We start from the raw sequence: 23,100 nt of genomic DNA on the forward strand, positions 1-23,100 counted from the left end.
TTTTTTTTTTTTACTCAACTGGTGGAAACATGATTAAAGTAAAGATTTAAAAAAATATATTTTTACACATTTTTTGTTTTACTTTGCTTGACAAAAGCAGAACTAGATTTTATTTCAATGACTTTTGAAATGAAAGAAAGCACACTTTTAAAATTAGGATACATATGCAGGTTTTGTTTTAAATCATTGTGTATCATTTGATTTAAACCATTGCCTCCCCTGGAGGTTTGCGCTGCGGTTAGGCTGCAAGGGTCTTTGAAATAATCTTGTCTTTGAATAAATAATAAAGTGATATGGAACTAATGCGGTTAAGACCTGCTTGCAACTAAAGTGAAAACGAATTACACACCTTAGAACGTCTGCGAACATTCAACAGCTCCGTGATATAAAGTATTGCATTTATTGGTCAAATCTTACAATGGCACAAGCTAACCAGGTCAAATATGTGTTCGAGGAAGACCATAAAATCATCTATATACACTTTTTAAAACATTTGTTTTGCTGGTAATTTAAAAAACTATATTTAAGAAACAAAATTAGCTTGGTAGTAACAGGCATCTTTGAAACAAAAGCCTACATGATATTACATTCACGAGGAATCCTGCCAGTTAAAGCTCTCGCCAGAGTCCAGTGACAAACTGAGCAGGATGATGATGATGATGATGATCTATGATAAAGTCTCAAGATCCATCATGGATGCAGCTTTCCTCCGTTGTGACATCACATTCAGCTGAAAGAGAAAAATCAGTTTAGAGTGGGTTCTGTGCACCCTTTGTGCTGGAGCTAAAGAGGGCAACAGTTGAGTTGTGGAAGCATGCATACAGACATAAAATATGTTTCTATATACACTCACTGGCCACTTTATTACATACTCCTTGCAAGTACCAGGTATATAAAATCTTTAAATCCATAGTTTTATATTTAATGCTTAGACTTAATGCTTCAAGGGATTGTTGTTCTTTCCCCTCACTAAAGCTGTTAAGTACAGTCTCGCTTTTGCTTCAAATCAAAGTTTGTAATGTTGTGATTCACCTCGTAGCTGATGGTTTGTTAGGTTTGGTTCACGGCTTAAAACTTCTTTTTTTAAATCCCTAAAGGAAAAACACTTTCGGAAGAAGCTTTGGAAAACGTGTGCAGGCACTGTTGCATTCTATAGACAGGAAGTGTGTAAATATCCAGTATGGTTCATATACCTGTTGTGAAGCACTTGTTGCACGTTGCTCTGCCTGAGTTAGACGCCTCTGTAAACGCGTGTTTTTCTCCAGCTGCTCTGAAACCTGCCTCTCATACTAGAGACAGAAATGATGACATTACTCATTACACAACCCCATACATAAATGTAACACTTGCAGTATACAACATCTTTCTAGGTAGAAACAACTCTGCAAGTAGTGTCCACACCTCCAGCATCTTCTGATGATCAGCTTCCATCTGGATCTCCAGTTCCTGGACACGCTGTTTCTGTCTGTTCAGCTCTGACCTGTAATGACCACAGTCATTTCATTGAACCTTGACCAGCTTTATTCAATAAACTTCACACTACATTTAATCTAATAAGCCTGTTATAAAATGGAAGCTAATTTCTTAATATGATGGTAGAAAGATTCTGTGCTGAACTTCCCCTCACCAAAGGCAAGATTTTTTTAAGGCATGAGCATTAACAATTCGCATCCCAAAATTGAATACTTAGTGCTCCGTTCAGATCGCAAACCCTAAATGTGAGTAACAGTAATAGTGATTCTTGCCTTGGCAAACAGCACTTCTGTCTCAGGTGTGTTTGAGCGTTCACCTGAGGCTGCTGAGTTTCTGCTGGAAAGCCTGTGTGAGGTTCTTGGCCTCGTCTTTGTAGCGACTGATGGTTTTCTGTTGAGCGAGCACCAGTCTGGTCAAACCGGTGCTGGAGTTTTTACTGCTCTCCTCCATCTCTCTCAGCCTGGACTCCAAACTCTGCTCCTTCACACACAGCTCCTGCTGCATTGAAGACACCTACACACACAAACAAATCCTGTTAAAGACGCCATATTTATACTTCTACTGCTAGCATTTATAAAGCTACTCAAGGATATTTACACTGAAACCACTTGGAATTTAGTTTTTCCTCACTATTTGAGATGGTCTCTCTGAACATTTAAACAGGCTGTTTGTGCCTTGAGTTAAGCCAAAAATGAAAATTGTGTCGTCATTTACGTCATGTCATTCCAAACCACTAAAACTTTTGTTTCTTTTCCACAAATGAAGATATTTTTTAAAACCGGAGAGATTTCTGACTTTCCACTGACAGTCCTTTCCACCAAATATGTTAAATGGAAGTTCAAGTGCACTCGCGTGACACGAGAGAACAAACCTTATTGGTTCTCGAGCATCAAGCAAGAACATTTGAGATTTTGATTACGATATTTTATGTATTTTATGAGCATTGGTCAACGTTTAAATGTGAATAAAAGCCTAAATTAAGCCAATTTTAAATCATGAAAAGCGATTGTGTCTCTTCAGAAGACACTGATCTGTTAAATTCACACAGATTATTTTGAACAAAGTTCTTATGGACTTTTGGGGAAATAGACTTTCAACGGAGGGACATTTGTGTTTTGAAGATGAAGTCTTATTAGTTTGGAACAACATGAGGATTTTTCATTTTTGGTGAACTTAAGTTTTACAGATCTTATTTAAATGATGTCTGCTATGATTGGTTAACCTCAGCATATCAATGTAATTCACACTGTTGTTTATCAGGTCAAGTGGGTGGATATATGCTAATGTGCTCATGGTTGTAACATCACTATACATTTTTTTTATTTATAACACAGCCCTTAAAAAATGCTTAAAGGTATAGTTCACCCAAAATGTACTTTTCTTCTGCGGAACAAACACATTTATAAGAATGTTTCTGAACTGTTTTTGTTCATACAAAGTCGATGGGGTCCAAAACCAATGTGGACAAAAAATAATAATAAAAGAACACACAAACACAAGCAAAGTACTACAGTAGTCAACATTTGAAGTGGATCAAAAACGTTCAAAGTTATACATGAATTTTGAACAATACTCGTTCTTGTCTTAGAACAAATTTGATGAACTTTTTTGATCCACTTCAAATGTTGAATACTGTATTTCAGAATATCATCTTTTGTGCTCCACAGAAGAAAAAGTCAAAACGGGTTTAAAATGTTTAAATGACATGAAGGTGAGTAAATGATTTGATCCCATCTTTGTGTCACTGTGTTGTGTGTGACCTGTTGTTTGGCACGTCTCTGAGCCAGTGCACACTCTTTGCGGAGCGCTTCCATGTCTCTGTGCAGCTGCTGGTTGTCTTGCTGCAGTGTGAGTCTCTCTTCACTGATGGCTGTGCTCTCTTCTCTCGAGCTCGACAGCGCTGACTGCAGTCTCCGCACCTCCTCCTGACAGCGCGACAGCTCCTCTGAAAACCTGCACAAGCCCACAGGAAGCTATTATGGACCAACCTTAGATTTACTCGGTCTAGTAGTTCATGAGCGTGTGTGTGTGTGTTCTCACTCCATCTCCATCTTCTTCATCTTGTTCTTCGTGCTGTTGAGTGCGAGTTGTGTTTCATCCTTCAGTCGTTCTGAATTTAAACATCTCTGATGGAGAGCCTCCATCTTCCTCATCTCAGGCTCTCCAACTCGGCCCTCTTTATAGACCTACAACACAGACGCATTTGTTTGATTAATGTTTTTTGTCTCCTATGCTCACCAAAGCTGCATTTTTATATCAAAAATACAATAATAACAGTAATAATGTGACAAATTATTACAATTTAAAATAACAGTGTTCTATTTGAATATGTAATTTATTCCTGTGATAGCAAAGCTGAAATTTTCAGCATCATTACCAGTACTTTATTCTTCAGTGTCACTGATCCTTCAGAAATAAAAACAGTTCTGCTTCATACTTTTGTGGACACCATGATCGTTTTTTCAGGATTCTTTGATCAATAAAAAAAAGCATTTATTTAAAATAAGTTTCCGTAACTCCCAATATCTTTACAGTTACTTTTTTATCAATTTAAAGCATCCTTGCTAAATCAATATCTATCTATCCATCCATCCATCCAAATATAAAAATAATAAATTTTTACAGATCATTTGTGTCTTATATTACATTTTATGTTAAATATTTCTAAAAGGTAATAAACGTGTTTTTACCACATATCCCTAAGGTTTTGCACTTTGTGTCACTTCATGCCTTATAACACCCCTTAACTATGATAATATCACAGCAACATACAGCCTGACTGCAATTAATTATGTATGAGTAAAAACCTTTTCCAGCTCCTCTTCCACAGCTTTTCTCTCCCGATGGGCTCTTTCAATCAGTGTCTCTTTATCGGCACATTCCTACACACAACCATAGGAAATATGTTAATGTACATTAGCAACAGTTGCTGCAGTCCACATCTGTACATATGCTGATGATGAATGTGTCACCAGTTGCAGGGCAGACAGCTCCTCCGCCATGCGATGAATCTGAACGTTACACTGCTTACGAACACTCTCAACCTAATAAAAGAGGAAAAGAACAGAAAACTATAAGCCACACTCAAAGATGGAAATAATATATGCACTGTGATCACAGATTAGCTGGATGTAAAAACACTAGAATTAGAAACTAGAATGACACTGACTTCACTGTGCCATAACCATGCTCTATCAGTTATGCTATTTTTGGCTGTAGAGATCTAGAGGGTTTGCAGCCGTACGGTTGCCTTTAGTTTAAACTGTAGCGTTGAATCAGACTAGGCTTAAAGAGACTTGCTACAGATCTAAATAAATTCTAAAACAAAAAATCAAATATAAACACTTTACTTCAAATATTAAGTATATTTAGTCAAAGTAAATGTATTGTTGACCTGCATGTCATGAGACCATGAACCAAATTCAAAGAAACCCAAACATGCAAATGTGTTGTTGAATTATTGAAATGTTAACATCTCAGAAGGCACTGCAGGTAAATAGTTTGATGTAAAGGGAGACAAAAGACCTGACCAAAATGTTTAAGAATCCTAAACAAAGCATACATCGATCCCTCAAGGCTACTCTGACAAAGAACCATAGGGGCTTTCACACTGGAGGAACGTTCTCATAGTTCCTATAACTATTGGCAGAAGAACCCGCTTTTTTTGGCATGTTCGCACCTCACTGGGAACAATTTTAGTTATAGGAAGTTGAACGCCTTTTGGGGGGGTACTAAATTTGCTCGTACTTTAGAGTAGGGTCTAACCCAGCACAATAGGAACTACTAGTTACGTGTATGGTGATTGGCTGAACGCATGCCATATGAAACACCAGCATGCAAACACAAAGTTTACATATACTTACTCCACAAACATGGAAAACCGTGATAGATAGCATTTACCCGTCACCTTTGTCTGTGGCGTTGGGTTCTTAGCACTGCAAGTTGTCGTATGAGATTTCGCCTCTTATCCCATTCAATCGCATAACTTATACATCTACATTTCATCTCCATCATCACGAAACCCACGACACAACAAAAACACAGCTCCGATCACAGTATCATTCATCCTCCAGTTGTTGATGTTGACGAAGTCGCTGTCGGCCGGCTTACGTCACTGGCTGTGCGAATGCAACCTGGAAAATGGCTCTAGGGGAAAATGTAGTTCTTGGGGGACCGCGCTGGTGGCTAGTTCCTAGAACTACCCGGTGCAAAAGCCCCTCATGATGCCTGAAATATTGTCTAATAGACTCATTAGGCCTAATTAGAATTAGATTAGACTTGAAGCCTCCAGCTTATTCTTTTGTCTCCCTTTGCTGAGTTCAAGAACCCTGGCTGTGATCACCTCTTTCCTAGTGCGCAGGGCAGCATCCTGGATCAGCTGCTTCATGGCATCTTTCATCTTCTCCAGCTCTTCTGCTTTCTGTTTCTCCCTCAGCTGAGCCTACAGTAACATACACACAAAATTATTGTTGAGTATATGAAGTCAGAAAGATATAGAAGAGAGCATGTACTGGGCCCGTGCGGTGTGTATTTGGAGCGTGACCTGTTCTCTCTGAAGCGAGGCCTCCTCAGCCAGCTGGATGGAGTTGCGGAGGCGACTGAGGGCTTCAAATTTCTCCTCTTCCAGTGAGGCGCAGCGACCCTGCAGTTCTCCCACTTGCCGCTCCCACTCCGTCTGCTTCCTGCGCACTGACTCAGAATCCTGTGTCGCAGCTTTGAGTCTGGAAAACAAATACAAATACATAAATAAAATAACATACATATTTTCCAACAAGATATTAAAAGGAAGCAATATATACAAAGTCCTCCTTTAATTTGCAAAAATAAATGAGGTAATATAAGAGATTCTTCTTCTAACTTCCATTCTGAAATGCATTTTTTCCCCTATCTTTGGAGGCTAGGCCCATTTTTAAATAGATATATATCCATATATCAATATCTATCTATAGCGCTCTCTCTCTCTCTCTATCTATATCTATCTATCTCTCATATATATATATACACACACACGTAACAAACAATTTACTTCATAAGACATTGTGTGAATAGTTTTGTGGCAAATTCTTACGGTTAATATTTCATATTTTCATGTCCGTTAGTCATTTTGGATGGTGTGACCAGGCAAACATCACGTGTTTAAATGCATTAAAACAGTAATATTGTGAAATATTATTACAATTCAAAACAACTTTTCTATTTAAACATTTTAAAATGTAAATGTATTCCTGTGATGGCAAAAGCTGATTTTCATTCATTCATTATTATTATCAACACTGAAAAGAGTTGTACTGCATAAAATTAACAGATTTTATGTGAAATTGAAATCATTTGTAATATTATAAAAAAAAAATAAAAAAAAAATTTTATTTTATAAGTCTTTAAAACATCTCTTTTGATTTATTTAATGATGCATATAAAATACATAAATATAACATTGTTTTGAACACCAGTGCACAATACATACAACATCTAACTACTATTACAGTTTCTTCATCAACACAGCTTTCAATCTAGCAGTCACACTGAAATCATCATTGATAGACTTCACCTGGCCTCTAGCTGGTTCAGTGCTGCTTGTAGTTGCTGTAGTCTCCGGTCAGAAGCTTCCTCTCTACCGTGAGCTTCTGCTGCATCCTCTTCCTACACAATCACACACAACATTATTAGAAAACACACAGAAGGGTGATGAGACAATTATAGCCACATCTCTCACCCTCCTCTGCATCTGATCCTGCACATTCTGCAGGAGTCTGGTCATCTCCTCCACTTTAGTCGCGGCAGATCTCTGCTCCAGTTTAGCTTGCCTGAAACATCATACAGAAACACAGACATACATAAATGTGATTTTTTTTTTACTTTCTAAAGTACTATTTTTATTGATAGCATAGTAGTGAGAAGACAGGGGGAATGGGATCAAAAATGCACTACAATCTTTTAAAATCAGTTAGATTTTAAAGTAGAGCAGTAAAAAATTAAAACAACTCAATCTTTCAAAATTAAAATCTCCAAAATAGAACTCGAGTGAAGATTAAGTCATAAAGAGTTGGCCATCTGGAAACGCTACCTGAGTTGGCTGCGTAACTCCTCCAGCTCACTGCTCTGTTCCGCCACCGTCTTAAGGAACTGCTGATTGGTCTGAGTGTGACAGGACAGACATGAACGCCGGCCGGGCATAACGCCAAACACACACACACTTCAAAGAAATACACAAGGATGAAGAACGGAGGAGAGGATAGAGGCTGTTTAGAGATGGGATAGGTGTGAAAAAAGTTGGGTGTGCGCAAGCTACACTGCTCATTAAATATTCAGGAATAGAGTAGTGTTTCCCTTCACAACCACCACACACACACACACACACACACACACACACACACACACACACACACACACACACACACACACACACACACACACACACACACACACACACACACACACACACACACACACACACACACACACACACACACACACACACACACACACACACACACACACAAGGCTGAACAATGCACAACACTCAAACAGGTGCCGTTCTGACTGGTGTGAGAAAATGTGTGTGTGTGATTAGACAGAGCAAGGATTATGCCTTTAAATCCATTGCATAACAACTGACTGAACACAGAATCCTCGAACAGCACTAATAAAACCCTTCCATATAATGATACATCCAAACATTTTCCCGGGAAAAAAATTTTTTTTAGTGGAAAATTATGTAATAAAGGTATTCCATATGTAATAAATTGTATCCATCTGGATCTGATTGGTGCTGATAATGTACAATCACTTGGCTATTATCACAAATAAGGGTTTATTTACCAAATAAATACATAAATGCACTTGAAATATTGCAATGTATTTGCTTATTGTATTCCTCAATTGTAAATTGCTTTGGATTCAACCTCTGCTAAATGAACATGTAAAATGCAAAGATTTTATTATGTGAGAACAAAGAGGCTGCAAAGTGATATGAGACAAGCAAGTTTTACAAAGTTATTTCAAAGGCGCAGAAACTTTTACATTACATTGTGAAAGATTACTTCATTAGGAAGAAACATGCACAATAAACCAAGACATTAACTATGGAAAGAAAATACAGTAGATTTAGATTTTAACCAGTACTGGTTACATATTGAAAGAGGCAGTCTTACCGATTCCAGCTTCTGATTGGCCAGCTGGATCTTCTGTGCATGATGTTGCATCTGTGCCAGCTGATTCTAAAACAGTACAGTGATCATCAGTAAGAGCACAGACAAAGTATTTCAATAATTAAATAATGTGTATTATAATAAGCTTCAAGCCATAATTAAGCCAATATTTTACAGCCAACAGCTAATATTGAATTCATATATTCATATAATATATCGGCATGCCTTCTGGTTTATATGAAAGTGCTGGAGGTCTGTTTGTTCTGTTAACTGTGCCTGCATGTAGTTAAACACTGCCCTCTAGTGTTCAATAGTCATATTACATATTCTAGAAAACATTTAAAGTGTTTATTGAAAAAAGAGATTTAGATAAAGCTGCCTGTACACCAAATATGTGCTAAACCTGTCAAGTTTGAAAACAAACCTGCATTATAGACTGAACTCAAATGGGTTGGATCTGTAAACACGAATGCGAGTTCGCACTGGCTACCTGCATGTGCTGCCGTTCAACCGCATGTATTTGTCCATCACTCATGGAGCTCTGGTACTGGGTCTGAAGACGATCCAACTCCTGCGAAGCGGTCTGCCACATCTGAAGAGCCCGTTCTTTCTCCTAAAGACACACACAGAACAAACTGAAGTTTAACATTCTTGTGGCCTTTCATGACTAAACTCTCTGAATATCTTTGAGGTCTGACGTGATATTAATGTAGAGTACAGAAGCAGTGTTAATTGAACTGAATGGATATCTGGTAAGTGTAGCATGGACTTATAGACCATGACCGGTATGAAAGCGAGGCTGTGAGGGATAGACTTGCTGTGTTTTCAATGGCATCCGCTGTAAAAAGCTGTATAAAGCTTCTAGATCACTTGTAATTTTCCACAGCTCATATTTTCTGGAGTTTTTTTGTCCACTGACATTTCTTGGAAAGATATTTTTGCAGTATTTTGTCAGCAAAATTTTTTTTTAAAGAATTAGTCGTTTTAAAAGGTGTCAACCAGGCACATTAAGGCTGATGTGTACAGTGTTTCTGTAACTTCTGGAGCACAAAAACATAGCTCTCATAAACTAGAGTAATAAATGCAAGAGATTTGTTTATCACTAGCAATGATTGTTTTTAAAAGTATTGGCTATGACTCAGTATGCTTTTAAATTACATTGACACAAACAGACTTGTAAAAAAAAAAAGACTTGTCTATGAATACTCCAAAAATTTTATGCAAATAAATTGCTGGCTTCAAACTGATTCATTAAAATGGACAGTTCGCAAAACTGATTTGCATGAATAATCATATTCCCAGATCTATCACCCTTTTTTGCTAATGAGGATTAAACCAGACTTACTATTAAAATATTTTATAATGCTCACATTCTGTGCAAGACAAGGAGTGGAAAACTATCATTCATTCAATATTCATAAAAACACAATCTATTGTAAAATATATAACAAAATGTATATATATATATATATATATATATATATATATATATATAAAATATAATATAATCAATTCAGTTAACCTCTTAACCTGTGCTGTATCTCTATGATGAGGCATAAAAATGTCTCACTGGATGTTTAATTTATGGCTAATTATTTCATTCTCTGACAGTTAATTAAGAAATTAGATCTGTGAATATGTTTAGGAAAAAAGTGGAAAGTCCACAAACTCAAAAATAAGTCACTTGAGGCATGACTTGACATGTTCTCTAGAGAGGTTTAGATGTGATTTGCAACATGATGTTCTGGTGAACTGCTCCCTAAAGGAGGGCAAAGATGTGCAATGTCGAGCTGAAAGTGGGACGCTTGATGAGTGACGCACTAATATCTCATTACTCCGTAATGTCAAGTGTTGATATGTAATCCTCGGCAGCATCTGAAGCGTACTCCACTCTGATTAAAACCCATTCCCTCAGCACAACACGACTTGCGCTGTCGTATCATATATTAACTAAGAACGAAGCTTTAAAGACAGAATAACCCCAGATCACCCATCGCACAGCCGGAATACAGGGCCAGGAAAGTGCCTGTGGGTTTGTAGCTGCACAGACTGACTCGTGGGAGTTTAGAGGGGGTCATGCAGCAGGTCTGGATACTCACCTCCACGACACACTTGACCTGCTCCTCCAGATTGCTGATGGCGATTGCATCATCTGTCGTGACTCCTTCTGTTCCAGCGGACAGAGACTGGAGCTGCTTTTCAATGGATGTTCTCTGCTCTGCATGAAGCCTGCAAATAAACATTAAAATATAGTTAATGCAAAAGGTCAACCTTCATAAACCCTTAGGAATTATCTGCAGACATGCTTTAATTTGTTCTAAAATATTAGCTGACTTGCATCCCTAAAGTCCCCAGTAATTGATTAGCAGTAGTATATTTAATCAGTGCTTGATATGGGGAGTCCAGGGAGGTGGGGTGTTTAAGTGTCCTCCCTCGGCTTGAAATCATGCTCTTTCGGGGCAACATGTGAGAAGTACCGGTACGCAGGAGAAAGTAAGGGTATACATACATACACACACACGCACACACACGTGAATATCATGAAACAACAATTATATTCCATTGTAGATTTAATTGTAGTTTTTTATAGTAGGTTTTTTTTTACATGCAAATATTGATGCTGCTGTTATGTTTTATTGCTTAAATTGTGATTTTACTTTAAACTGACAATTCGGTGGTTTACACAACACCATTTTCAATAAAAAATGGAAAACTTAAGCATTTTGGCCATTAATTTACACCACAACGTCGGTTTGGGGGCCTGAAAATGCAAACTTATAAAAAAAAAGTGAAACGTTTTTTGAAAACGATACCGTTATCATCTCCATGTAAATTACAAAAAAAAAGTGAATGTGAAAACAGAGGTCATATCGATGCCATCTTGATTGTTTGTATTCACCACTCTGTAGGAGCCATGCACGTACAGTTTCTTTACAAAGTGACAGCGCCAACTACTGGCCTGGCATGCATAATACAGCGATTTTAGTAGTTTTCGCAGATTTGTGTGAAAGGGAATCTTTTTTGACAACGTTGTCATCTGTGCGCCAAACTTAAAATAATAAATAAAATAAAAACTTACATTTTTAGTACATTGCTTTAGTGTATTTGTACCCTCAGATTATAGTGGTAGGTACCAGGGATGGAAATTAACTTTTTTGTCCACCGGCCACTGTGGCTGGTGGATTTCAAAATCTACCAGCCACTCAATGTTTTTACCAGCCACTTTCTTGTTTTTAACCGACAATGTGTAACTGCATGTGAAAATTAATACTACAAGATCTACAATACTTAAGCAGTTTATTTAATCTCAAGTCTCAATGAAATACTGACATTCTCTTTCTCTCTTATATATATTTCTCTTTTTTACCTGGATGTGGCATTTGAATGATTCGTGGTCTTTTATGGCTTCCAGTTTTAGGTTTTTAGTCCCAACAATGAAACTAGGGCTGGGCGATATGGACCAAAAGTCATATCCCGATTATTTAGGCTGAATATCGATATACGATATATATCCCGATATTTTTTCCGCAAAGTGAGAGCAAATGTTCAGTCAAAGTCAAAGCCAAATATGACATGTCACAAGTAGTTTTATTGAAACCGGCTATTTCCACACACACAAGTACTGTCCCCCTTTACTTAACATAAATTGTAAGAATATGACTAATAGTAAAGACTAGTACTAATAAATAAACATTAGGCCTATGCTAAAGCTATTAAATAGCAGTCCCAAACTAGTTTTTGTTAATACAATGTTGGTATGAGCCACTAGAGTCATTTAAAAATATTAAAAATAACACAAAGAAAAATAAAGTGGCATTTTTGGGGTTAATATGGAAACGACAGTTGCCATGGTGAATACACAATATTAACAATAACTGTTAATGAACCATGGAAACTGCTCCTGGTGAACAGAATGAAAATCATACCTGCATTACTTTTATTTTGTGTAATTTACAACGTAACGGCGTTGCATGCTCGTAGTTTCTTGTGCACTTTATACAGTGAGGCGATACACAGCGCGCGCCGCCGCATTTGCGCGTGCAATTGAAGAGTGTGCGCTCCGAGCACAGGATAACGGCTGACGTGACAGGACAAGAAAGTCCGTTTTTCTGAGGTGAAAGACTTTATTTCAGCGTACACTTATGTCCTCTAAAAGTGTCCGCCGTCTGTGTGAAACAGTATATTTTTATTTACCCGCCACGGTGGCCGGTAGGTGAAGCGAGTTTACCCGCCACAACACAAAATCACCCGCATTTGGCTGGTGGCGGGTGCTAATTTCCATCCCTGGTAGGTACAACAGTTTGGTAACACTTTACAATAAGGTTCATTAGTTAACAACCTTAGTTGAATTCCATGAACTAAGAATGAACAATACTTCTACAGAATTGATTCATCTTAGTAAATATTAATTTCCTCATTTACTAATACATTATTAAAATCAAAGGTTGTACTTAATGCACTGTGAACTAACAATGACAGCTGTATTTTTATTAACTAACATTAACAAAGATTACTAAATTCTGTAACAAATGTATTGTTCACTGTTAGTTCACACATTAAATAATGTTAACTAATGAACCTTATTGTAAAGTGTTATCAAAAGTTTTCTAGATTGAGAATTACCGCAAAACTCACAAACTTTCTCCCAACAATAAAGTGAATTTACGTAAAGGGTGTCCTGTGATTACCAGAACCACCTCATCTTGCACAGGAGAAGCTGTTAGCACTGACTGACTCCGGTAATAAACCAGTGTCTGGCTGGAGAAATCAGCAGGAGATCCATTTGCAGCAGCTCTTACCACTCATTTTCTTTAACCACCTGCTCCAGGCTTGCTTTGACGTCTGTCATCTGCCTCTGAGTGTTTGACAGGGAGAAACAAGTGTGTGCGTGAGTGGTGGGAGGAGGGTGATTGAGAGAGTTTGAGAGAAAGTATACTCTTAAATGGCAAACTTATTATAAGACAAATTCACTTGATTTGGGTTTAACCTGCAATTTATAGCTGACAGCATTAACTCAGCCCCATCAAGCCCCGACAGTTGTAAAAGCTCACTGTAAAGCAAGCATTCGTGTGGTGTGAGCGTTTGCGTAGGGTAGTATAGTGTAAGTCTTCAAGTGTACCTGATAGAACTTGAGCTGCATCTCCATCTGTTGTATGTGTCTGTCATATTCTTCTATTAGAGGAGCCATTAGACTGAAAACACACACCCAGGTCATACACAACATCATTATGCAATTCAGACTATAGGCTATTAACATTTAGAGTTCCATGGTACTGGATTACATGAGAGTACTATATATAGATAATAATTTTACATTTAAAATAACAATAAACAAAGCTTGACTTTTTAGAGACATAGTGCATATACACACACACACACACATACATACGCAGTGGTGGGCAAAAGTCATGTCAAAAATTATTAAACATTTTTTAAAGATATTGAAAGCATATTATGTAGTTGACCTTGGAGGCAATTGTTTGTGATTCAATTTGTGATAATGCAATGAAACAAATATATAAAATAACTGCGTCATATTTTGATGGTTTAATCGAACTTGTAAGATATATAAATAATGTCCTTTTAAAATTGCATATTAAATGAAAACATAAATACTAAAAGTTATGTAATTTTCTAAAGAAAATTGGAATGGTGCTTGTCTTTGCAAAAGCTGCCACCACAATAAAAGAAGGTAAAAGATGAGAAAATGAAACGGCACATTTATAACAACATGTGCACACTTATGCCTTAGCAAACTTATCTTTATATTTCATCGAAATTTCAGCCAACCTTTCAACCTTTTTTGTTGTTAATAAATAAAGGTTGCATGCAGGGTTTGAAATTAACTTTTTTAACTCACCGGCCAATTTGACTACTAAATTTCTCTTCTATTCAGAACTTCTACTAGCCAAAAAAGAAAAGAAAATGAATAAACCAGATTAACTACGTCACAGCTTATATATATATATATATTTATATTATAAAATTTGGATTTCATACATTAATTTCTTATTCAAACAAAAACCTGTCATCCAGCCATCTCCTCCCTTCCTCTTTCATCCTAATCACCAAAAATGTATTTTAGGTGGACAGATCAATACAGTACAAAGAACATAATAAAAAAATTAGGATGTTGGAAAAGAACAATATCTTTTCTGTTAACCAAATGCTTTTAATCTTCGCTATTGCTTCAATGCAAATGAACAAGCGCGCCATTATTTGTTGCTTAGTGACGTGTACAGTATGTTTAAGTAAGCCTGATATGCGCAGATTCTGCGCACTATGCTGTATTTGTTATATTAAAAATGTTGACTCACAAGATGAGTATTTGCACAGATTTGGCTAACGCGAACTTCCTCAGCAAAGTGAGTAAACATAATAAGTAACCCGCCAAATCGGCTAGTGATTTGACAGTGTTAGTTGATTTTTACCCGCATTTGGCTGGTGTTAATTTCAAACCCTGGTTGCATGGTTAAAATAGTAGATGACTTACATTTACATTTACATTTAGTCATTTAGCAGACGCCTTTATCCAAGGCGACTTACAAATTAGGACTAAATTCAGCGAGTCATCATAAAGAGGCAAGAGCAACAACAACGCAGGAAGTGCTCAAAATACGAAGTTCAGGTATTATTCAGAGTAGCATAAGCCTGATAAGTGGTGTTTTTGTTTGTTTTTTTCTATAAGGTTAAGTGCTCACGGAAGAGATTGGTTTTCAGCTGTTTTTTGAATGTTCTTGAGACAGAGACAGTTGTTGTAGGTTAGTAACTGGTCATAGGGACTTACCCTCGGTCTGAAAGCCAAGGAGCTGCAGATTCCATGACCACATCATCTGCCTAAAAAAAAAAAGTAACATTTTATTAAGCATCTATATACAACATCCCCAGTGCTTCAAGCCTTTATTATTATTAGGAATTGTTTTGTTTTCCCCCACATCACTCGGAGTTAGCTGTCAAAATGAAAGTTCTGTCATGTTGTTCCAAACCTGTTTGGAAACCATTCACTTTCAGTGTATGTAAAAGACAACAATAACAGTGAATTAATGACTAAAGCTGTTACACTTAACGTGCCTACCATCTTCTTTTTTGTTACACAGGAGAAAATAAGGCATACAGATTTGGAATAACATGAGGTTGAGGGTGATAACAGAATTTTTTATTTATTTATTTTAGCTGTGAACACTTCCTTTAATACTTAACACATTCACAGTGCAGAGAGCAAACTCTTGCATGTTATTAATGCAAAAGATGATCTACAGATTCAACAAATAAAGCAATAAACAATCAAATTGCCATCTAATCATAAAACTAACCTGTGACACTGAGGAAGGTGGAGGAAATTCATCCTGATATCGACCGAGGACGGAGTTTAAACGATTCACTGATAAGACACAAAACAAAGTTCAAGTGATGATGAATATGTATGTGTTATCTGCACACTATTATTTCTGAGATCTAGCGTGTTTCACCTTGATCTCGTAGAAATTCGACTTCTGTTGTCATTGTTGCGTCTGCAACAGCAATAAACTCTGTTAGGTCAAAGCAAATGCCTTCTAAATATGTATCAACAACAACTATTATAACATTTAGTATGTGTGCAAAGGGGAATCATTTCCCTTACTGAAGCAGTCAGTTCACACACAGCCAGCACAAGTGATCCCTGGAGACTGTCTTTGAGCAGGAGTAGTTTATCATTGAATTAACTGACTCTATATAATAATTTAAGTTTAACTGAGTAAACGTGCATTATTAAACTAGATTATTACGAAGGTATACGTTCTTTAGTAGATTAAACGAGTGAAAAAGAAGCGAATCTGGCGTGTAATCTCAGCAACAGCTTTAAGCATCATTGGTATCCAGGTGGAGATTTACACTGGCTAACTAGCGGGCTAACGGCTACACATGTTTCAACATTTATAATCAATGGGCTGGATACTTATAAAAACCTTGAGTGAATTATAAATGTTTCTTTTTTTCGTCGCGTAATATGACGTATTATGAAATAGCAGTAAAACGTAAATAAATATAAGATTAGAAGATCTCGAGGTTATCATAGGTACCTGCAAATCCTTCCGCCTTGTAGTTTAAAGAGTCCACCAGCCAATCAGATTCATCTTCACCGACGCTCAGATTCACCCTCCGAGCCAATCAGACTCATCCTAAGGGACGCGGTGCAACTTAATAAAATGTTCCCGAAAACTTCAACACGCTTGCGTTCCGTGTAGTTTATGGAGTTCCTCTTTTTTCCATAGTTCTTGAATTGAAGAACTAACAAGATGGGGCCACTCGATGTGATCGAATAGGGTAATACTTTACTTCATCATTTTGATTCAACAATTCACTCTTTTATTTACTAACGACTATGTGCCTGACTACTGAAACGTCTGTGGGAGGTTTTGTTGATGTATGCCAGAAATCAGGAAGTGTTCTTCCTATGACATCAAGTCAAGTCACCTTTATTTATATAGCACTTTATACAATACAGATGGTTTCAAAGCAATTTTACAGCGAAAAACAGGGAATTAATGATAGATGATACAAACAGAGTTCAATTCAGCAGTCAAAAGCAGCTCAAAAAACATAGTGTCATTATTCAGCTCAAGTATGTTCAATGTTGATTTTAGTTTGTCAATTATGAAATAAAGCCAAATTAATATTCAAATCAGTATTCCCAAACAGCAACATAATCTCGGCCCAGATCCGGGCCACATCTGGTACATGTGGATTCCACGCATACCAGATGTGGATCGGATCTGGGCCGACACTGTTGCTGTCTGGGTTATGACTGAAAATAAATTATCCCCAACTAAGCAAGCCAAAGACGGCAGTGGTCCAATCCAAACACCATCAGTGACAGAAATGGAGAATAAATTTTTTTGTGTGTGTGGAAGAAACCAGGCTACATCATGGGGCCAGTTCTCATCTAAATAAATGAACAGGGTGTGATCAGGTGACGTTAAGTGTTATGTTTATGATATCAGATGCATTGCTTATCAATGACTGTTGAACCTTATTGCATATCAGACAGTCCTGTGTCCTGAGCAGCTTAAGACGTAATACAGCACAGAACTGTGGATAAATCATATATTGATACTTACAAATTTATAATATTGAGAACTGAACAAGATAGTCATTTATTAATATTTCAGGTTTAGCTTTAGAACAAAATAAGATTTTGCCATGCTTAACAGTGTCTGCACCGGTTGTATCCTCCTGACTGCCATGGAGTTCCATATCAGACACACCTGGGACAGCTTACCAGTGCATCATAAGCCGGTAAAGATTCGTTTCTCACCTGGCGAGGAAGGTTTGTTAATGCAGGTGAATGCTCCATTCTTCAATGACCCCCCTGCACCAGCCGGACCACCTGGAGAGCCGTTCCCTGGTCTCTGGGACTATGAGGGTATGTTCATAAATACCATTAATAAAGGCTCAAATCTGGTTTAGAGATTCAGTTTCTTTCTTTCATATGATTATGTAACAGATTGTTGGAATCAACTGATCGTTTTGCATATACGCATGAAACCCTTGACTCTATAGACAAATACCAGATAAATAAAAGTCTGATTTAACTTTGGTGAGAACTTGAATTAGAAGAAAGATTTATGAAACACTAAGTTAAGATGTTTATCTTTTCCTTTATCTTTTTACACAATATTTACAGTTTGTGCTACTGACTTATTTTTCAGTGGTAGAATCCTTCTTCTTGAACAGCAACACTGAGCAATATCTAGAGGTGGAAGTCTGCCCGTAAGTTAAGCCTACTCTGTTTTTCAGGCCACTGAAAGTTTTTTCATTGCTAATGTGTAATTGAAATAATATTTTGATATATTACAGACATGGACAACACCTTATTCTGCTACTGAATGGAAAACATAATGCATTCATGGTAAGCAAATTCACTGTACATCAGTTTATTAAAGGGGTCCTATTATGCTTTTTCGCTTTTTCAACTTTAGTAAGTGTGTAATGTTGCTTTTTGAGCATTAAAAAGATCTGCAAAGTTACAAAGCTCAAAGTCCACTCCAAAGGTAGATATTTTATTTTTGTTTTATTGTTCACCACCCTTTAGGAAAATTAACCTTGATTTTGTCGATTCTTTTTTGTATTACCATGGTTTTACAACAAATATCACGATTAAATGGTGGATAATATCGTATAAAAAATGTATAAGAAAAAATAAACATACCACTGTGAAATCCGTGCTTCCAAAGTCCATCCGTTCTGCACAATTCTCTTGTTTGTTATAGGGGTCATTGGATGCCCATTTTCCACAAGTTGGTATGATTCTTTAGGGTCTTCATGTAAAGTTTGTAACATAGTTTGGTTAAAATTCCTCAATGGTTGTGTAAAACAACACCCTTTTTACCTCCTCAAAAACAGCTGTTTACAGCGACAGTTTCATCTCTTTAAATGATAATGAGCTCTTCCATGGGGGGTGTCACACAAGACACATAAAGTGCGGCCGTGGCAGACAGTATACAAATGGCTGAGGGAAAAATATGCTAATATGGGACAGTCCGTTTGCGGTCGTGGGCGGAGCATGAGCAATATGACATCATATTGGTCTGAAAATCCAAACGGCTTGATTATTGAGTGTTTAGGCTTTTTGAGGATAAAAAAAAGGAGCGAATGGATTTTTTTCATTGTATGGTGGTTGTGTCCACACACGGCAAAGACAAATTTATATGCAAACCCCATATAAAAGTGAATTTTGCATCCGATGACCCATTTAACTAGCCTGGCAAGCCAGACCTACATCAAGATGTTAGGTCTGGCAACTCACCATTGTCACGGCTCAATCCGTGGGGCGGGATAAACGGTTGTCCCTCAAAATCCCTCTGCACGCAATAGGATAGCGCTACAACCAATCAGAGCAACGAATAAGGCTAGTTGGTATATTCAACTTTTGCCGTATCCAGTCGGCAAAACTCCAAACACATCTTCCTTTTTTAAAAATGACTTAAGTGCCGTTCTTTGGTCTTTTCTCAAAGAAAAGCTTAACTCCAAGTCCTCCAGAGACGCGGCCAAAGCCGATTCGAAAGACTGTTCTCCAGCAACAGCCATTCTTTGTTTTCAAGTAGCAGGGAACCGTCGCAACTCTGTCGTCATTATGTTAAGCCCGCCCCGCCTACTCTATACACGATGTGATTGGTTTGACCTGACTTTTGTTTTTTTTCTAGCTCGAAAGTCAACGGAGAGTTGCTAGACCACACTGGCTACAAAATACATTTTGCTGCCGCTAGGGTGCGTCTAGATTTCTAGGCTACCATTTAACATTCCTGAGTCTGAATCAGGCTTGAATTGGTTGGAAATTGACACCATCCTTACATCTGAGTAGAGGTCGTGGTTATGGTAAGGGGCGTGTCATTTATTTCCCGAACACTCACAAATCACAACACACTGGGCCAGCCAACCAATCACAGCACATTTCGGAAGGAGGGTCTTCAGCGAAACCGGAATTATACAGGGCGTTCGAGACAGATGGAGGACAGAGGTGCCGTAATAGTGTAAAATATGTGAAAAAGAATGCATTTTTTGAACAATTAAGCATGAAGGCATATTTTAGTACAGCCCAAAAACTAAATCAAGACTGGGTAAAAGGGCATAATAGGACCCCTTTAATGTTTTCAGTTTTTAATAAACATTTACAGTACAGTCCCATTCAAAATTTTGGGTGGCTTAAGTTTTTTTTCATGATTTTGAAAGAAGTCTTTAATCCTCACCAAGGCTGTATTTTCTCAAAAATACACAAAAATAGTAGTATGTGTGTTTGTGTGTGTGTGTGTGTGTGTGTGTGTGTGTGTATGCATGTATGTATGTATGTATACACGCACACATTTATACTTTCTTATAAACAGTAAATGTCTTAATATTAAAACTTCAGAAATGCTTAACAAAATAAAATAGTACAGGAGCAAAAAATATATAGAGTATTATAAAAATGTCCTGATATATTTTTTAACCATTAGCTTGTTACCTGTTACAGCAACAACTCCCTCTATCATTCAACGCCGATACAAAGAACAAAATATGGAAGGGAGAAGCACTTCTGCCTTGGAGGTATTTCCCTCAGGGCATTAATAAGATGAACTCCTACGCCATCCATGGCTCGGGTGCAGGAAGGACTTACGAGTCTCTGTATCCTGTTCCTAGAGAAGACCTACAAGAAGGACAGGGACCAGACTTGTACGTTTAGATATCTTAATATTATTTCGGTTTCATTGTATTGCATAATTACATCACCATGATCTTAACATTTCTTCTTTCATCTGAACAGTCATCGACTTGAGTATTTTCAAAACTTCACTCTGCAAAGCATCATGGGAGAAGACTGGGTTCAGCCAGAATCTGACCTGTGGAATTTAGCAAGCAAATGACCAGCTGAAAATCACAAACCAAGTCAAGCCTGTCTCATAACCAGCTTTTTAATACAGCAATTACTTGTAATTTGCTTCCATGGCTAAGTTAGAGCATAAACTCCACTGCAGTCTAATCAAAGTTAATGATGTGGCTTGTTTTAATGTGGGTGTAATGGCAATATAATGGCTTTTATTATCACAATTTAATAAATCTTCTATCAGTAATGCAGCACTAATCTCAGCAGTTAAGTATTCCATCCAGCACCAGGCTATACAATATGTAGCAAATGGGAAATATGTTAATTTTTATACTGAAATTAAATTAATTATTTAAAAATGGAGATGTTAAATGTGGAAATAGAACATTAAATAAACAAATGATAACATCCAACTGTTTTGGAGCTTGGAAACAACAGGTTGCATGGACGATCGCATATTGCTATGAAATATGGTGAAGATTCTTCCACGAGTTGTATAGAAAAATGTGTAGCTATAACTATCAGTTTTACGTGCCTAACACTACCATAAGATGATCCTTTTTATCTTTTAGTTGGTCTGTTGCAATATTAAAATAGGTTTCGTGCAACTCTGAATATCTGACAGACTTGACAGTCTCTGAAGTAGCTTAAAACGTATAGCAATGATAGCCTATAAAACCTCTTCAAAAAACAGCCGAGCTGTAAACTCTCTCAGCAAACCCATGCGTATAATCAATAGGCGCTGCGTAAACTACAAATTAGCGGCTAATAAGACGGAACACGGGTTTATAATTACAGCCGCTGTCTGTTAAATGAATATTAACAGTGACTAATTACCGAGCCGCTGCTCTCGCGCTGCCTAACCCCTGACTGGAGCGCGCACTGCGGGCGTGAGCTGAATGCGCGCTTCTCTGTACCCGAGAGCTAAGGTCACGGCCAGGCCCGGATGTGGCACGTGCCTATTCATGCACGTCCAGGGAGGCACAATTAAAACGAGGACAATATAAAATTCTTAAAGGCAATTACTTTATAAATGTATAACATTTAAAATATCGTCACTGTCTGGCATAAACCTTATTGTCCATCTCCATATTTCGTCATAAATCATTACTATTGGTTACCCTTTTCTTCTGTTTGTGGATTTTGCAAACATTAAAACAGCTTGTGACTCAACCTCGTAACTCAATTGTCTCCTCAAACTGATTATATTAATGTGTGAATTAATAAAAGTATTAATTATTTAAAAACTATGAGTAACAATCTGTTGGGAATGCAGGGAGACACTGCAAGACACATTACTAATATATTTAGCCTAAATGAATAAATAGAAACCAATAGAAAGAATCACATCCATGGGCCGCACTCAAATTACACACACAGACTCGGAGTAATCGCATTTGTTCTCTCCACATGCAATCTATTCACTGGGGGAAATAGCAGAGTACAAATTGCTTCTTGTTAGGAGCAGAGCGAAGTCAATCAGATGGCCTTCCACTCATGTTTTTTAAATCAGGGAGAATTTATGCACTGACATTTTATAATTGATAGGAGGCTTGTTCAAAACTGAATGGGTAGATTGGGCACTGGCATGTTTTCAGTGGTATTTCTGCGAGTTGAACACCGTTAGCCGCACAGAAATGGAATTGATTTCATCGAATACACATTAGATACAACTCTGAATGCCGAAGGGAGGGGGGAATATTGTCACTTCCCTTTTTAAAAAAAAATGAGAATGAATCATGTTTGTCATTTGATTCCATTATATCCATAATGGACCTGTTTACCTGTCGCTTTTGCCCCTTCCATCCATTTGTCACAGGCAGGTAATATCTGCACTAAAATATTGATTCCCATCTATTCGAAAACACATTAACAAACAAATATTTTGAACACAGAGACCTGCAATAGTGTCTAGTGGCACTTTTCCTTCTTTTTTTTTTAATATGAGAGATAATGTTGATATATTTTTTTGTTTTGTTCATCACTAAAAAATATCAATCATTGCGCTCCGAGCTCCGAAAATGTGTTTCCATGGCAACAAAAGCTTTTCAGGATAAAAGGGGCTGTCAGGAAGAATATTTTCCTTTATAACTCTGTCATAATCATAAACATTAGTACAATACACTCTCTCTCACGCTC

At 37.3% G+C, this 23,100-nt stretch overlaps 2 protein-coding genes across 3 annotated transcripts; one reads left to right on the forward strand and one right to left on the reverse strand.

Annotated features, from left to right (window-relative positions):
- Positions 1-379: 379 nt before the first annotated feature.
- On the reverse strand, positions 380-16,693 carry sclt1 (sodium channel and clathrin linker 1). The gene is made up of 22 exons (XM_082165777.1): positions 16,243-16,693; positions 16,091-16,132; positions 15,935-16,002; positions 15,409-15,458; positions 13,741-13,813; positions 13,421-13,476; positions 10,721-10,850; positions 9,112-9,234; positions 8,625-8,690; positions 7,538-7,608; positions 7,187-7,277; positions 7,022-7,113; positions 6,017-6,194; positions 5,816-5,914; positions 4,446-4,517; positions 4,281-4,355; positions 3,514-3,659; positions 3,234-3,426; positions 1,790-1,986; positions 1,402-1,480; positions 1,194-1,289; positions 380-730 (listed from the first exon to the last, which is right to left on the reverse strand). Exons 2-22 carry the CDS (start codon positions 16,122-16,124, stop codon positions 668-670), a joined length of 2,052 nt encoding a protein of 683 aa, XP_082021903.1. The 5' UTR covers positions 16,125-16,132; positions 16,243-16,693; the 3' UTR covers positions 380-667.
- A 161-nt stretch (positions 16,694-16,854) lies between these two features.
- Positions 16,855-21,374, forward strand: cUnh4orf33 (chromosome Un C4orf33 homolog). 2 transcript variants are annotated; one of them, XM_082165859.1, is made up of 6 exons: positions 16,855-16,925; positions 17,813-18,024; positions 18,311-18,371; positions 18,459-18,510; positions 20,611-20,810; positions 20,902-21,374. In XM_082165859.1, the coding sequence occupies exons 2-6, from the start codon at positions 17,844-17,846 to the stop codon at positions 20,999-21,001; spliced, it is 594 nt and encodes a 197-aa protein (XP_082021985.1). In that variant the 5' UTR covers positions 16,855-16,925; positions 17,813-17,843; the 3' UTR covers positions 21,002-21,374. The 2 variants fall into 2 exon arrangements, with proteins under 2 accessions (XP_082021985.1, XP_082021984.1); XM_082165858.1 differs by lacking the exon at positions 16,855-16,925 and having other exon boundaries at positions 17,439-18,024.
- Positions 21,375-23,100: the final 1,726 nt, after the last annotated feature.

Source organism: Leuciscus leuciscus (genome assembly GCF_965113295.1).
Source record: "Leuciscus leuciscus genome assembly, chromosome: 3".
NCBI lineage: Eukaryota > Metazoa > Chordata > Actinopteri > Cypriniformes > Leuciscidae > Leuciscus > Leuciscus leuciscus.

Excerpts from the sequence above, each read along its gene's own strand:
- sclt1 (XM_082165777.1), bottom strand. The coding sequence starts at position 16,124 with ATGACAACAGAAGTCGAATTTCTACGAGATCAAG. Across the intron at positions 4,518-5,815 it reads CCCTGCGCACTAGGAAAGAG|GTTGAGAGTGTTCGTAAGCA; the intron begins GTGATCACAGCC and ends CTCTTTTATTAG. Across the intron at positions 4,356-4,445 it reads AGCTGTCTGCCCTGCAACTG|GAATGTGCCGATAAAGAGAC; the intron begins GTGACACATTCA and ends GGTTGTGTGTAG.
- cUnh4orf33 (XM_082165858.1), top strand. The coding sequence starts at position 17,802 with ATGCTTAACAGTGTCTGCACCGGTTGTATCCTCCTGACTGCCATGGAG. Across the intron at positions 18,025-18,310 it reads TGGTCTCTGGGACTATGAGG|TGGTAGAATCCTTCTTCTTG; the intron begins GTATGTTCATAA and ends CTTATTTTTCAG. Across the intron at positions 18,372-18,458 it reads CTAGAGGTGGAAGTCTGCCC|ACATGGACAACACCTTATTC; the intron begins GTAAGTTAAGCC and ends GATATATTACAG.